This window comes from Ictidomys tridecemlineatus, chromosome 15, assembly GCF_052094955.1.
Source record: "Ictidomys tridecemlineatus isolate mIctTri1 chromosome 15, mIctTri1.hap1, whole genome shotgun sequence".
Taxonomy (NCBI): domain Eukaryota; kingdom Metazoa; phylum Chordata; class Mammalia; order Rodentia; family Sciuridae; genus Ictidomys; species Ictidomys tridecemlineatus.
The window spans coordinates 35221421-35237959 of record NC_135491.1 but is presented as its reverse complement, the minus strand read 5'-3'; the positions used below and the strand labels follow the sequence as shown (position 1 = coordinate 35237959).

General features: G+C 38.4%; 1 protein-coding gene across 1 annotated transcript in view; it reads right to left on the bottom strand.

Moving 5' to 3' along the window:
• The window catches only part of Nup93 (nucleoporin 93), a 97616-nt gene that overhangs the window by 60150 nt on the left and 20927 nt on the right, over positions 1 to 16539 (bottom strand). The window contains exon 3 of the mRNA XM_078032354.1: positions 11165 to 11282. Within this exon, the coding sequence (XP_077888480.1) occupies positions 11165 to 11282 (118 nt within the window). The remainder of the gene's footprint in view (positions 1 to 11164; positions 11283 to 16539) is intronic.

Genomic DNA, 16539 nt, shown 5'->3' with positions numbered 1-16539 from the left:
AGCTATTTTCTAAGTTTTCTGAATTAAGCATGTCTTGCTTTTGTAATTAGGTGAAGAAAGTGAGTTTCCATCTGGTTCTCATTTATACTCTCAAAATCCCAGATGTGCCAGGTGCAGTGGTACACACCTGTAATCCCAACAGCTCAGGAGGCTGAGGCAGGAGGACCACCAATTCAAAGCCAGCCTCAGCAATGGCGAGGAGCTAAGCAACCCAATGAGATCCTGTCTCTAAACAAAATACAAAATAGGGCTGGGGATGTGGCTCAGCAGTCGAGTGCCCCTGCGTTCAATCCCCAGTACCACCCCCCCCCAAATTAAAATATCCCAGCTTTCCTTGTCATTTCACTCCCTCAGCCTTAACTCCAAGGTGGAGACACACTCTCTAGTTTCCGTCAAGAGTGCCCAGCCTGTGAAAGAAGAAGGCAGAAGTTCTTTACAATCAATGATCACTTCTGAGCCGCTGCCTAGCTTCCTCCACAGAGCAGGACACTGCACAGCCCTGCAGCTGGATTCTAATTTCAATTCCATGCCAGGAGGGCAGTACCAGGTGAATGCTGAGGTCACTTAGGCAGAGTGCATAAGTGTGACCTATCTTGCACACTCAGTGCCACCCTTTTCAGTTCTCTGCCTAGTCTTCTTTTCATCTGTCTATTTCGTTAGTTCACATTTATTTACAAGGGCAGTTAGACCAGGGAGGAAGAATTTGCATAAGTCAGGAGTTCATGTTCTGTGGAATGTCAACTCTTCATTTCATGCTGTCTCCTAGCAGTGAATAATTTTGCTATAGATACATTCCTATATTCTGGAGTATACATAAAGTTGAGAGCTTTGTCTGTGTCTTTAAAAACCAAATAAACATAATATCCTCAGACAGCCAAATCATATTACACGATACAAGATTTCAACATTCCGGCACACTGCCAGAGCTTAATGGCCAGTTAGACACTAAGTAAGGAAATGGGTCTGCATTAAACCTACAAATAAGACAACAATCAATAGTTCAGTATTACAGTAACAATTTGATGTGCCCTTTAAATTGCTTCTAGCATCATCCTTCTAACCCAAGCTCAGGTTCAGAAACAAAACAAAGAAGGTCAAGCAAGAAGTTGAACACAACCCATTTTCACAAGCACAACGCTGCTCCAAGATTTCACAGAAATCCTTTACAGTGTACCTGTAGGGCAGCAAACCTGAGAAATAATAGGCTGGGCTTTAGACAGTAAATTAAACTGACAGCTCAGCAAGCAGAAAACTGTGGCAAAAAAGCAAGCACCTGGAGATAAACAGATGAAGCAGGCTTGGCTTCCTGTGAAACTGGCCTCCCCTCAAAACCCAGCAGGAGTTGTACTGAGGATTAGAAAGTATGCTCCAGTTTTTCTCTCAATAAACATTAATTCACCGAGTTCATGTAAATAAGACCAATGCCCACCAAATCCGTCTGAAAAATGGTTCCTCTTTCTCTGGCACTGTGGGCTCTCTATTCTTTATTTTGCTCTAAATATGCAATCAGTTACACTTCTATTTTATACTTCAAGCCTGGCATACTTAGCTTCTGAAGGTCTTGGGTTCCCTTTCTGGGAAATGGGATTAACAGTAAGTATCCATTGCAGAGAGTTGCTGGGAAGAGGAGATGAAAAAGCCCAGAAAGTGCGCAGCACAGCGTCTGGACGTAATCCATGCTCATTAAACCTCAGCTTTGCCTCCCTGGTGTTAGGTGGGATAAAAGAGAAGACAGAAATTTAAACTTGTCTTTTTCTTTTTTTAATATTTATTTTTTACTTGCAGGTGGACACAATATCTCCATTTCATTTTTTTGTGGTGCTGAGGATGGAACCCAGTGCCTCGTGTGTGCTAGGTGAGCGCTCTACCACTGAGCCACTACCCCAGCCACGAAACTTGTCTTTGAATGGTGGTGTTTCCATGCACAGGGAGGGAGGGAAGGAGGGACGAAGGGAGGGAAGGAAAAAGAGAGGAAGGGAAGGAGGCAGGCAGGCAGAACTATTTAAACTCACACTCCTATAGTATAATCAAAGGAGCACTACCAATCTGTAGAAGATAAAGTACAAATACTCAGAATCAGCAGTTAGAAAATTTTATAGCAATCTGACAGAGTAATTTTATGTCTATTGAATCTAATTTTAAAAATCAGGGCTTGTATTTTACATGTCTTTATTTCACTTTTTCCTAATGATTTATTTTTATTGCATTTTATAAAAGTATCTCTCATTCTTAGGCAAGCCGGGCTGTGGGGGAATTGGTTAAGAAGCACTGATTTGCTAAAAGCACCTTGAATGAATAACACCCATCACTGTGTTCTTCAACACTAAGACAGCCGGGGCAGCCTCATCACAGAACCAAGCGTTTCTGTAAACGCAGGTAAACCTCAAAGGATCCACCAGGCCCTGCTCATTTAGAGACAAGTCATGCTGACACAGATTGATATGCACTATGAATAAGAGAATCAATGAGAGAATTGGATACTCCCAGCAAATACTACACAGTGTTTTCTGAAATTAAGTATATCATAATTTTCCATGACTGTTTCTACCTGATCCTGAGACAGTAACAGCACTGCAAAATACTTTAAAAAAAAAAAAAAAAGGAGTGGAGGAAAGCCTTTCCCATATCTTTTTGCTCATGCCAGTCCAAGAAATAAACCAAATTAGGCAGGAATAATAAAAAGCATCCTGCACATCCACACTCCCACTTACATTCTGCGGACCTGATCCTCCCCTTTGTTTTATAAATTAAACAAACAGCCCAGTCCTAGCTGTAAATATGCTTTATAGGACAAGGGCTCTTTCTGAGCAATTTCTCGGCAGGGTGTCACGCCCAGCCCTGCTCCTCCGCAAGCTCTGCAGCAGTGCTTCAAGCACCACAGTTTGCTAAAGAGCACAGGCAGGATTTTGCTGAGGACACCTCAGCCTCGCAACCACTCCACAGTGAGGAGAGGTCTGACCCTCTGTCCTCCATGATAATTAAAGTGGCAAGTGCACCACTGCTGACCTTGTGATCACTGCAGACAAGCGGCTTTCACAACCAAGGGCCTTGGGCCTGCATAGCTGCCAGCAACCGGGACTAGGGAACTCACTCAGCCTCTCAACGTCTGAAGTGCAAGATGGAAGCTGAGCGTTTGTGAATCAGAAAAAATTGCTTTAAACAAAAGCGACACACACTGGTTCTAAATACAGGTCCTGTAACCGTGGGATGCTGCTCCCCACCTCCTCTTGTCTTTTCCTGGTCCTCACCAAACAAACGAATGACAAAAGGAAGTGAAACTAACTTTCCTCCATTGGATCCATTCTCTGTTTTTCACAGAATGTGAATTTATAAGGAGACACTAGCAATCTGAGCCCCAAAGTTTAACTTGGGGGCGACACTTTGCAACTACCACCAATCAAAAGAGCCATGTCAGGATGTAGGCCTGAAAGCTCTGAATCGGATATTCCAAAACGGAAATAAGAGATCACAAAGCGCTGTGGCAAGCAGATCAAAGTGGTGCACCAGGCTGCCATCTGAGAATGACAGACTGGTCTACAGTAATGCATTCGATATTCGACGAGGCTTTAACTGCCATTTAAATCACATCCACTCCAGTATCAAATAGTTCAGCAGATAAAAAGCCTTCCCATTTCTGGCTCCTGAAACCAAGCAATTTAAAGATCCCAGACTGAAGATGACAATACACGTTCCTCATCTCCCGAGTGCTGGGGCATCAATAGATATCGGCAGGTTAAGAGAGCAAGGGAAGGAGGGAGGGGATGACTCAACTCCAGTTCAAAGGCACCAGAGCCTCGCCAATACTGAAGTGCTCTATTAAAATGTTAGATAAATATTTTAGCTATAGGCTTGTTCCAAAATACTCTTATAGAACCATTCCAGCTTTTTTCTTCTTTAAGTTGGTAATTGATATTCTCTTGCTCACTACAGGATACAAGAAACCTCTGAGAAGACAAAAAGGCCTGTCATTTCCTGCTTGCCCAGAATGCATTCAGCATCCATTTACTTGCTTGTTCTGAAAGCCCTGCATTCAAGAGTAAGTGTGAATGGATAAATAAAAGGACTGAAATCTTATGTGCCTGGCTCACATAAAAACAGTTTTTCACATTTTCTACAAACACATTTTTATTCCAAAGTTACCATTTTTAATTCCATTCACAGAATACTTTAATGAATCGCATGTTTTGCCACCAGAAACAATGCCTACCTTTTCCCTTATCAGGAACAGGAAAAAAATTAAAGTATTTCTGTTCTTAGTACAGTAATCAGCATTAGGCTACCTGATAATAAACACAAAACAAGATGGCACATTAGCCTGCCTCTGGAAGACCCCATTTTAGTTTTTATAAGTTTGCTAGTTTTTCCTAGCTCAGAGATTTATGCTGAGTCATTTATGTATGACAAGAAACAGCAAATATTCATGAGTTTTAAGCAAGATAGTATAGACTCCATCCACTATGTTCACACATGGAACAAAGCATTACATGACTGTGTCTGAAAAAGAATCACCTTGCGTCTTTGCCACATGCAGTTCAGCCTCTACACCCAAAACAGACCTGGTATCCCAGGAAAGGGCTTCTCTCTCACTTCTAGTGTGGATCCATGAGAATTTGCTAGTGAGTTCAAGAGCATTAACTACAGGCTGTGTGAAGTCCAGTGTAGATAGCTGATTTAAGCTCGAAAAGGGCAAAACACTAATTCCCATTTAAGAGGTCTACAAATGCAAAGACAGGTTACCCTAAGCTTCCCACAGATTCTCTTAGGGGCAAGAGGAGTATATAAAGGAGATAAATAAACAAATGCTAAATAAAAACCTGGAATATAAGAGGCATGGAAGAGTCTCATATTTTTATATTATGTGAAAAACATTAGAGAGCAAAGCCTTACTCCTTCAGAATTCATAGCCTATAATTCAAAATTTCTACTCATTCAATTTAGGCTAGGTCACCATTTTGCACAGAGGAGTGGCTCGAGCACATTCAGTACAAAACAAGATGGAAGATAGGTGTGTCAGATTACTTCAATCATGTCTCAGAATTGTCATACAAAGTATCGGTGTGCAAATAGATGCAAATCTTTGTGAATGAATTTTATCTCTTTCTTAGATTTACTACAGCAGCTCTGTAAGAACTCTCCTTGGCACACATTTAGCCATTTTAGTTTCCAGAAACAGATGAAATGACAACTGCATTTCTTTCAATCTAGTCCGAGAATTAGGACACTGCTCACCCATTTCAACTGCACTTTCCCTCCACTGATGTGAACTAGGGAAATTTACCACACTTCTTTCTCAGTATTGTTACTTAGTAATGTTCCTGAAGAGCTGCTATTAGCACACTAATCACTCTAGGCGAGTCTGACCCTCTTCTCAACAAATTGGCACAGGATTTCTGCAACTGGTTCCCAAGCAACTCACCAATACTACAAATATACAATTAAATACAGTGAACAGCACAACTACTTTTCCTCTTCACTGTCATATACAGCAGTATCGAAATTCTCAAGACAGAAAATTAAAAGGTAAACTATTAAAATAACAATTTAGGTAATGAAGGGTTACAATATCACTGATTCATTTTTACACTTACCATTGAGTTTCTTCTCACTTTTTTTTTTTTTTAGAGAGAGAGAGAGAGAATTTTTAATATTTATTTTTTAGTTCTCGGCGGACACATCATCTTTGTTTGTATGTGGTGCTGAGGATCGAACCCGGGCCGCACGCATGCCAGGCGAGCACACTACCGCTTGAGCCACATCCCCAGCCCCATTGCAAATTGTTCTTCTCACTTTTTAAAAGATAAAATAAAAGTGGTTTGAATACCCTCTATCTTTCTAAGGACAGAAAAAAATATTATGGATACAGTGTGATAAGTTTTTGGCAAATTACCCATCTTTATACCATTAATTTGGATGTGATAGATCAGTTTTCCTGACTCTAATTTTCTTTATGGTTATTTTATCCTTCGTTTAAGACTTCTCTTTCTCTTTACTGATATAAGACTGATATTCATCTAGAGATTTAGGCAGATTATGAGGACTTTTGAAATAAAGGTTTTTGTTTTATTTCTGGTATCAAGAGCTGAATTTTCACTAATATTAGAATTGGCTGTTAAGTAAATTGGCTGCTCCAACAACCTATTCTTCATAATTTTACTTTGTAAGGAAGCATTAGAAAGCTCCCTTTTCCTAAGCAGTAAAGCCAACATATTATATTGGGAGGCTATGAAGAAGACGGATCTGAGAAGACTATGGAAGAGGTAGTATCTAAGGAAATCTCAAGAGTCTTAGACTGAAATTAAAGTTTGCATATCGTATAAGAGCTACTCCATAAGGGCTACTCCAGGCTAAGGGAATATGATAAGCAAAGACCTACAAGTATAAAAGAAAAAAGAAAGGGTTAGCAACCTGTTAGTTGAAACACAGAATATACATGCACAAGGCAGCTCCTCCTACCTAGGCACGTACCACCATTTATACCTATACTAATCCTGAAATCTACATATTTAATACTTTATGAAAAGAAGACTATTTCTAGTTGAAAAAAAATGTGTCTGTAGAAGTCTCTCAAACACAATATAGACTGTGTGTTGACCTGTTTTCAGAGAGTAGCTACTACTGAACTGTGGAATCGAGTAGGGGTAGTCAGTCTCACTTCCCCAAGTCCCAAAGAGAATACCAAGGATAAGATCAGATACATGGTTTGGACTTGCAGTCACTGGAACAACTAACAATAGATGCCTTATCCTAATACTTCATACTCCAATTGGCTATGAATTATAGTCAGATTTGAACACATTTTATATTTACAAAGTTTTAAAATTTCTGGCACAATCCACTCTGGATTTGTAATGGAATGAAGTGTGGCCCCACAAAAAGATACGTGCAAGTTCTAACCCTTACTATTGGTAAACATGATCTCATCTGGACATAGGTCTTTGTGAATGTTAATTAAGAATCTTGGGATGAGATCATTCTGGAGCTATGATGGGCCCTAAGTCCAATGACTGGTATCCCTACAATAGAAAGGAAAGGTAGACTGGACAAAAGGGAGAAGCTATAGAGATGGAGGAAGAGCCTGGACTTATACCACAGGCCATGGAGAGCTAAACACACCAAAAGGGGCGGAATCAAGAAGCTGAGGAAGGGAGTGTGGTGCTGCTTGATTTCAAATTTCTGGACTTTGAAACTGTGAAATAAATTTCTATAGTTTATGCCACTCACTAAGTTTGTGGTAATTTGTTGCAGCATCCCTAGAAATGTAGTAGATTTATCAATAACACCAATGCTTTGACCTAATGCAATTTAGAAATATTATTTCTTAATGTTGGGAAACTACAGCTCCTGTTTTTAAGTCCTACCCAGGCTATTTCCACCCAGCCTTTTTAAAATACACATGCATTCTAGGGAAAAAGTCCAAAATATTATAGAACTACATAAATTTGTACTTTATTATTATATGATACAATTCCTTTTTTAAAATATTTATTTTTTAGTTGGACACAATAGTTTTTTATTTTGTTTATTTTTATGTGGTGCTGAGGATCGAACCCAGGGCCTTGAACGTGCTAGGCAAATGCTCGACCGCTGAGCCACAATCCCAGCCCCTATGTGAGACATTTCATCCATGGTATATTGGTCTGTTCAGATCATAGAAAAGATGTGTAATCTGCCCTCAGTATTTTTTCTCCAAGGATAGGAGTGAGCTAGTGGATTTCTGTAAGAGGACTTGTACTCAAGTACCACAAAGTCACTTAGAATAGATCAGCAGTCATTTTAGCAGTATGTCCAATTACATTACTGCTCCTTACCTCTATTACACAAATTTGTAGGCCTCTTTATGGTCATTTCCAAAAAACAGAATCAATAAACATTTTAAGAAATTCTACTACGATAATCCATATGTATATTTAAGTGGGTTTTTAAAAAATATATTACCATTGCTGGCCACAGCAATTTTTTTTAAATGCAGTCTCGATGCAGGCCAACATCACTGATTATGACAAACAACAAAACAGTAACAAAAAAACCCATATTAATTTCAAGCTCCATTAGAAACAGAAGGAAATATAATCAATAGTTACCAAATTGAAAAGAACAATCTATACATGGGAAAATACCCTTTCAAGCTTTTAAGAAATGCAAACAATGGACAGTATAAAGTCCTGGACAGCGTCTGTCAAAAGATGCATAAGCATTTCCTTTCATAAATAGTACTTGAAGGATCTTATAAAAGGATCTAATAATTTCACTCTGGCTGATATTTGGCATTTGAGATTGGGTACACACTCCATGCCCCCCACCCCCCAAAAAAGTACTGGTTGAAAAAATCTAAGTTTATATAAAAAAGTTCATTAGATTTATGGTATATGAATTCAACAAGACTATTAAAATAAACAGGAAGAAAAGATCATCAGATAGCATATCTGGCTTTCCTAAAACCAAATGTCCAATTTTACACTTGTTTCAATTACAGAATGTAACTGAAAATATCCAATTTCACTTTTATTAGATAACCAACACGTTATGAGAAGAATTAAGAGGACCACTCCATGCTAAAGATGCAAGGTGGCTTATCTTTTATATTTGACAATTATACAAATCAGGGGCAGACATGATACTCCCTTCGGTGTATGAAGTTTAAACATTGGTTGACTAAACCCTACAATAATTAAAACCCCCAATCCCTATTGATAAACTTAAAACAGTTTGGATCAGTCCAAGCCCCAAACTTTTAGATCAAAGCTGCATTTTTTTTTCCCGTAAATCTTTGCTTGTAAGAAGATGAAATCAACAGAGAACTTACTTCATGACTACCAAGTCTAGAGTTTAACTTCAAGTCTAGATAATAAACTTTTTAAAAATATATATATTTTATTTACTTATTTTTTAATTGTAGATGGACATAATACCTTTATTTTATTTATTTATTCATTTTTATGTGGTGCTGAGGATTGAACCCAGGGCCTCACACATGCTAGGTGAGGGCTATACCGCTGAGCCACCACCCTCACCCCAAGAAAATAAACTCTTAATTAGCCTCAAAAATTATCTTGGATTGATCATTTGCTTTTCTGAAGCTACTGAAGAAAGTCCAAGAGAGGTGATTTTTTTAAAAAAATTGTTTAAAAATTTTTTAAAAAATGGTATTGAAGATCCAACCCAGGGCCTTGGGCACGCTAGGCAAGCACTCTACCACTGAGCTATACTCCCAGCCAAAGAGGTGAAATTTTTAAATGGAAACATCTTTAATCGAAAAATTCAAAGAGTTCCCACACAGGACCAAAATTCATGGCCATGCTGTTTCCAAATTAAGTAATTCTCTTTGATGTGACAAGCATGTATTGCTAGGACACTCTCTAATTGGGGGTGTTGCAGGACTGTGTTCTTGCATTAAGCACAAAGTTAGATGAGCTGATCACTGCTACTAGATACATTTATAAACCCGCCAAAATCTCAATGGAGTACCACATCAGTAGGATGCAGGAAGTGCATTAATAAATGCAACTGAGTATTCCAAATAGGTGTTCCAAGAATGCCAAAGAAAAAAGTTAAAGGCAGCTACTTTTTCAAATAAACATCTTTTTTTATATTTTTAACATTAAAAACACCCAAACAAAAAGAAACTAACCTTTTAGCCAATGCCATTTCTTTCCACACTGTTGGAAAGTTAGGCACTGTTCCTAAAATATATGTTGACTTTTCAAATTATTTGAGCTCTGTCCCATTCAGCTCACCTGGTCCCTACTCCATGTGTTTGTTTATAGAACACCAAGCAGTTACACTGGAGGTAGAGAGAGGTAGCTAAAAAAAAAAAAAAAGTTTGAGTATACATGCTATTTTAAGATTACATGGAAATGAGAAGGCAGCTATACATTGACAGGCAAATATGATTTAATATATAAAACCAGAAAAAAAAACTGGACTTTCATACTTTGGAAACATATCAACAAGTGGAAAATTTATGAATGTCTGTAGTTACTCAGCTCTCAACTAAAGTACAGGTTTCTAAATTAGAATAAATACAACTGAAACGTAGCCATCAGAAGGTCTAAAATGGTTCTTAGGAAGGCTAGTGGGGTAGACTATTAATTCAAAGTAAGCCTAAAGAATAATGTAATTAGTACCATTACTACTAAGATCTGCCTGTTCAGGGCCTGAGTTCTTTTCATTTCAGAGCTAAATAAAGGCAGGGATAGTAGCACACACCTATAGTCCCAACTACTCAGGAGGCTGAGGAAGGAGAATTGATTGCTTGTCCCCAGGGGTGGAAGCCAGGCTGGGAAATACAGTGAGACCCCATCTCAACAACAACAACATAAAGGTAAACCAATGATAAAAATAGTGCTCTACTGTCCCATCAAAACACAAATGTAGTGTTTCAAATTCTTCAAAACATCATGGACCACAAGGTTTTTCCTATTAGATTAAAACAACTATCAACTCTTAGTGGCACATTTGGTTTGATGAGACTGCAGTCCCAATTAGACCATTTCCTAGTCCACTCATGTAACCAAACACATTCTGGAAATCACTGAGTAAGTTTCAGTAAATAGTACTCTAGGTTTTCCCAAGCTCTTTTCCAATCAATACAAGGAATATATGGAAAAGAAATGTGAAAGATGAATAGTAAAACTATTTGAGATGTAGTAAAGAAAGCAAGAGAAACTTAGAACTAATGTCTCTGTGCCCTGGATTAAGCCCAAGGAAAGAACAGAAATCTGTTCTGTTCTCATAGAGAGTGCAGTTTGGAATCGCTTTCTTTTTTTTTTTTTTTAAAGAGAGAGTGAGAGAGGGGAGAGAGAGAGACAGAGAGACAGAGAGAGAATTTTTAATATTTATTTTCTAGTTCTCGGCGGATACAACATCTTTGTTGGTATGTGGTGCTGAGGATCGAACCCGGGCCGCACGCATGCCAGGCAAGCACGCTACTGCTTGAGCCACATCCCCAGCCCTGGAATCGCTTTCTTAAATTCAGCCATACAGAGCACTCTGAAAATAATCCAGTGTTCTCCATTATACTGCCAAAGCAGATTTCCCATTCTTATAAAATCTGGGGAAGAAGAAAATTAACAAAGAAAATTGAACTTCCTAAATGAGGTGGTAAACAAACAGCGCAGGGCCTTCAGCCTGGGTTACAGGCTTCACCTGCACCTGGCAGCCTTACCTGAATATCTGTGTCCTTCACAGGCTCAAGAGGTTCAAAAGTGGTGGCTGCACTAAGACTCTCCAGTCGCTGGGAAATGTGGGATATGTCAAGTCCCCGAGACCCAAGGAGAACTGACCTATATAGGGATATAGGCAGGGAGACAAGTAAGAAAAAAGTAAGGTTAGGACAACCAATAGGCTTCAAGTCACACTGCAGAGTATGTTTTTTTTTTTTCCCCAAAATTTCTTATCTACTGTCAGATACTTTCATATAGATGTTACATACCTACTCCATAAAGATCCATCATCTATGGCTAACACAGACAAAACACTGCATTTAGAAGTAGGAGAGAGTTCTGATCATGCCACAATTAGAGGGCTTTTTCTAGAATAAGAATACTGCCATAGGCTAGCAACTCCAAACACCTCACAGTAAAGAAGCCCCAGAGGTAGGTGTAATTATTCATCCCCATTTTATACCTGGGGAAACTAAGGTGCAAAGAGGTTAACTAACTTGTCCAAAGTCATAGAGCAAGGAAGTGGCAGACAGGTCATAGAGTTCCAGAACACAAACTCTTTAAACTCTGAAAAGACAGAGTGAACAACAAAATTTTAGAAGCTTCAGGAGAAACTTGTTCCAAACTTCATTCACTGGGTGAGGAAGCTAAAGTCCAGGACAGTCAATCATTTGCTGAAGAGCAAACTAGAATCTAAGGCCAGTTCTGCGTAGCTTCTCTTCAAAACACTATGCCAGTGTATCTACAAGTTCCCTCTCCACTGCCCAGTCCAGGAACACAGCAGACTATTATCTGACCACTAATTGCTTTTGAAGAGAAATGGAATAATACAGCCAGCTTTATTTCTATCATCTGAGCAACATAACAATGAGTAAATTTAAAACAACAGCAACAACAACAGACTCTCACTAATATCTAGAGCAATCTCTGGAAGAAGCTTGGGGGAATTAATTTTTTAATTGTTATTTTTGAATTATGATTTAGTACTTCAAAATCTCATTAAAAAAGTTCAAAATCCCTTTGAACTTAGAAGCTAGAGCATTCAGCAGCATATGTAACACTTGTGAACATAACCCAAGAGCTTCTGGCCTTACCAGAGAAAGGATTTCCCACATTTAGTTCCATTCTAATAAATTTGCACAGTTTATGTTCACGCAGACGGTTCATCCCTAAAGATTTCTGTCTCCCTTTGGTCAACTAGGATGCCATCCCTGATGCATGCCCTCCAGGGTATAAGACAATCTCACCTCTTCTCATAATCCTTAAAAATTACTTTTCTGATACAGTGGTAATAATCCATAACTTTCCTCCCAATATTCAGAATACTCTCAGGTGAACCCAGAGCACAGGTATTAGTGTAATGTCCTCTTTCTTATTTACATAACAGTTTCACTAAGATAAAATTCATGTACCACACAATTTACAAGTTAAAGTGTACAATTCAGTGATTACAGTATATTCATAGAATCATAATAACCATCACCACAATTTTAGAATATTTTCTTCACTCCAGAAGAAACCCCCATCATGAGTAGTGTGTTCCCATTTACCCCAAAATCATCCCGAGTCCCTGGCATTCGCTAATCTACTTTCTTCTGATTCAATAGGTCTGGGATGGAGCCCCAAATTCTACATTTCTAAAAAGCTCACAGTTGATAATGATGTTGCTGATACATGGACTACACTCAAAATAACAAGGATATAAGTAGGCTCTTACACAACAGGTGGACTGCACTCCCATAATGTGGTCCTCCGTATCTCCTGTAAACTAAAAGTAGTTCTACGGATCTGACCAGCCATTGCTGTTGGTGTTAGATTACTTTATACTTTCATCACCAGGCAAGAGACATATGTGCCTGGTTATCTCCATCTGGAATGTGTGCAGTCATTGATGACCATTGCTTAACTCTAATAATTCCTTAGGATTTATAAAATGTGGTATTATTATTCTACCTTTATTAGCTAGAATATGTCCATTCAGGAAAATTCCTTTCATCAACTGTGATTATCCTGAACAATGAATTGGTTCTCTAGCATCCTCCAAAGAGGACCAATGAGCTCTGTGTTAATGTCATCATGAACTCATGAATCTAAACACATCTGATGTGCTTCAGGCCATGCACAGCGTCTTACTGATGCTCATTTGTCTCTGCAAATTTGTTTCTGAGGGGGTGTTTTGTTGTTTTGTTTTCCCCCTTTCTTTCTTTTTGGTATATAGTAGTACTAGGGACCAAACTCAGGGTCTCATGAGTACAATCAATGAGCTGGACTCCTAGGCCTAAAGGTTTCTCAGTTCTTTTGAAATGACTCAAGAAGGTCTTAATAACTTTTTTACTATCTGGTATGACAAGAAATATTTCATGTTCATTTTACTCAATCCAGCCTCAAACTTGAAATTACCCAACTCTCCAAGAAGTCTAGTTGCTTGTATTAAGTAATGGACTTTAGAGACAATTCTCTGGCCACTAGATTTGCCAAGTTATTACCAAGTTTTTTCAACAGTCAGAGCTGGAAATGGAGTTTTCTTAAGACAAAATACATCACAAGTTCATATTGATATTTCCAATCCAAAATTAAGAACACAGGGTTTCAGGTTAACTTCATAAATTTCTATCTGTATCTCCTTCCCTCACACCAAAGTCTGACTGCCATAATTACTGACATACTTTATCCTACACTATAACACATCAGTCTCCAAACACCAGTAACAACCTTTCACCAACAATAGAACTACTGAAGACAGGTTAAAACATTACTTGATACTGTTTCTCCCATATGGTTAGTCACCAAAAGGATAAGAATTTATTTTCAAATTTTAGAAACTTTTAAATGTTTAGTTGTTTTATAATTATGTTAAATATTTGCACAGTTCCAAAGTCAAACCTATTTTTTTTAAAGTCCTTATTTTCTCCACTTATTCCTTCCCTTTTCCAGGGGTGACCTTTTGATTATCTTCTATATTAATCATATTTTCTTATCTTCTGTATTTGCTGTGATATGTGGGGCACTGTTGACACTAAAGGGACTCCCCTCCCTGGGCAGCTAATTCCTAGAGGGTATGAAACAATTCTGCTGCAAGTACATCATCACAGCAAACATCAATCCAGAGCCCAATACCCCAGCCACCTCCTTTATCAGGTTCTCATGGGGTTCTCACACTATGGACCACCATCCTGTCTTACTCACCCCAAAACCAGGTACTGCACGACTAAAGATAGCCCTTGTCTCTAGAAATTATTCAAACTAGCCAATCCTAAACATGTTTGCACTGCCTGGCCTTGCCTTCCTAAGAAACCACAGCAAAGGCTCTTGTCCTTCTTTCCCCCTTGCTCCATCTGCCTCCTGATCCGGTTTGGGATGTAATACCAAAAGACACAATCCCATAGAACCATAATTCCAAATCTTGAAATCTCAAAAGACCAAAATCCTAAAAACATAATTCTGAGGAAAAAAACAATTTTAAGAATTCTTTAAATGACATTTTATTGTATTTATTTGGTTTTTTTAGGTACTTGGGATTGAACCCACAGCCTTGCCCACAGGCAAGGCAAGTACTCTACCTCTGAGCTGAGTTACATACCCCGCCTTTTTTTTTTTTTCTTTTGGAGAAAGGATCTGGCTAAATTGCCCAGGCCTCTGTGATCCTCCTGCCTCAGCCTCTTGAAGAATTAGGATTACAGAAGGCATATGCCATCTCACTCAACTATTTGCATTTTTAAAAGATTATTTATTTGAGAAACAAATAAACAAAATACTTCATAGGCCACTTCACACAATAGGCAATATTAACGTATTTTTGCAAGTATAAACAAATATACTACTGACAATCACATGGGTATAACAAGAGCAGACAAACTCATATTCAAAAAGAAACAGGTCAAGGGCTGGAGCTGGGGCTCAGTGGTAGAGCACCTGCCTTGCACAAAAGTCACTAGGTCAGATACTCAGCATCACAAAAAATAAATAAACAAAGATACTGTGTCCATCTACAATTAATATATATATATATATATATATATATGAAAAAGAAACAGGGGTCAAAAAGTAAAATCCATAAAAACTTATCACTATGGTTGGTAATTGTGTGCACCCAGCTTTCTGCCTGCAGTTATCTTGAAATGCCATGATAAACAACCTAAGTCTTTTAATGAAACTGATCAGAAATCAGGATGGGTTCCCACCACATATGCAGTTGTCCAAAGAGCTGAGTAATTAAGAAATTTTATCCTTCACAAATGCAGATGTATAAAAAAGACATTCTTTCATTCACTGTTTTAATGGTTCTATGTATATGCACAATGCTTAGACATAAAAATCAATGTGGTGATAATATGCTTGCATGAAGTCAAATTTGTAAGAAAAAAGTCAAGAAACAAATGAGAACTCTCTAAAAAGTTCTCACATAATTTATACTTCCAGCATTTGAAATCATGTGAAATGAAATACACAGCACAGTAAATTGAAAAAAAAATAGAATGTTGATGATTTAAAAGTGTGGAGGAAAATTTTAAGAAAATTAAAAATTCAATTTGACATGAAAAAGCATATTCTAGAAATAGATTATGGGCAATTACATGGTGGTAGTTCATGTGAGAAACATGCTCACCTGTCCAAATCCAAAGAATTGGACTGGGACAAAAGGTAGAGAATGTGAGACTTTAATGACGTTCTTGCAAGATCAGGTGTCTGGAGGAGAAGGCAACCCCAGAGCACTTACAATCAGCATTCTATCCCTAGTGAGGAAGGTTCCTCCCCCAGTTCCTCACTGGCTGAGTACTATGGGGCAGAAAGATACCTTCAGTCAGTCCCACCTCCCTCAGTCCTCTTGTAGCTAGAAAGGCCTTTCTGGGATTAAGTGCATTTTAGCCTATGTGAAGTTTATCTCTGTTGGTCAGGTTGACCCCTTCCCCCTCGCCTCCTGTTTGTCAAGGGGCTGTGAATCTGTCACACTCAGGTGTTATCTGCTGGGAACCAGTTGTTTTATTTCCACTTTAGCTGATTTTCTTATACCCTCAGTAATTTTACATTTAAGGATAAATACTGTATTCTGAAAATGGACCACCAGACTCTCTCAAAGTCTATTACTGCTGGCCAACTTTCATGATCATTACCAAAAAAAGTATATATATTTATATTATATAACACACACACACACAGACACACACATATGAGAGACAGAGAGAGAGAATATGAATGAATATGTACTGCTGGGGATGGAACCCAGGGCCTCAGACAGCTGAGCCACAAATCCAGCCCATTAACTATATCTTGAAGTTTTGCATGAAAATGGATAGCTGCTATTTTTCTTTTAGGACATGGCTCCCCTTAAAGAATTCATTCACATTCATTTTCCATGTGATGCTGCTCTTTTTAAATT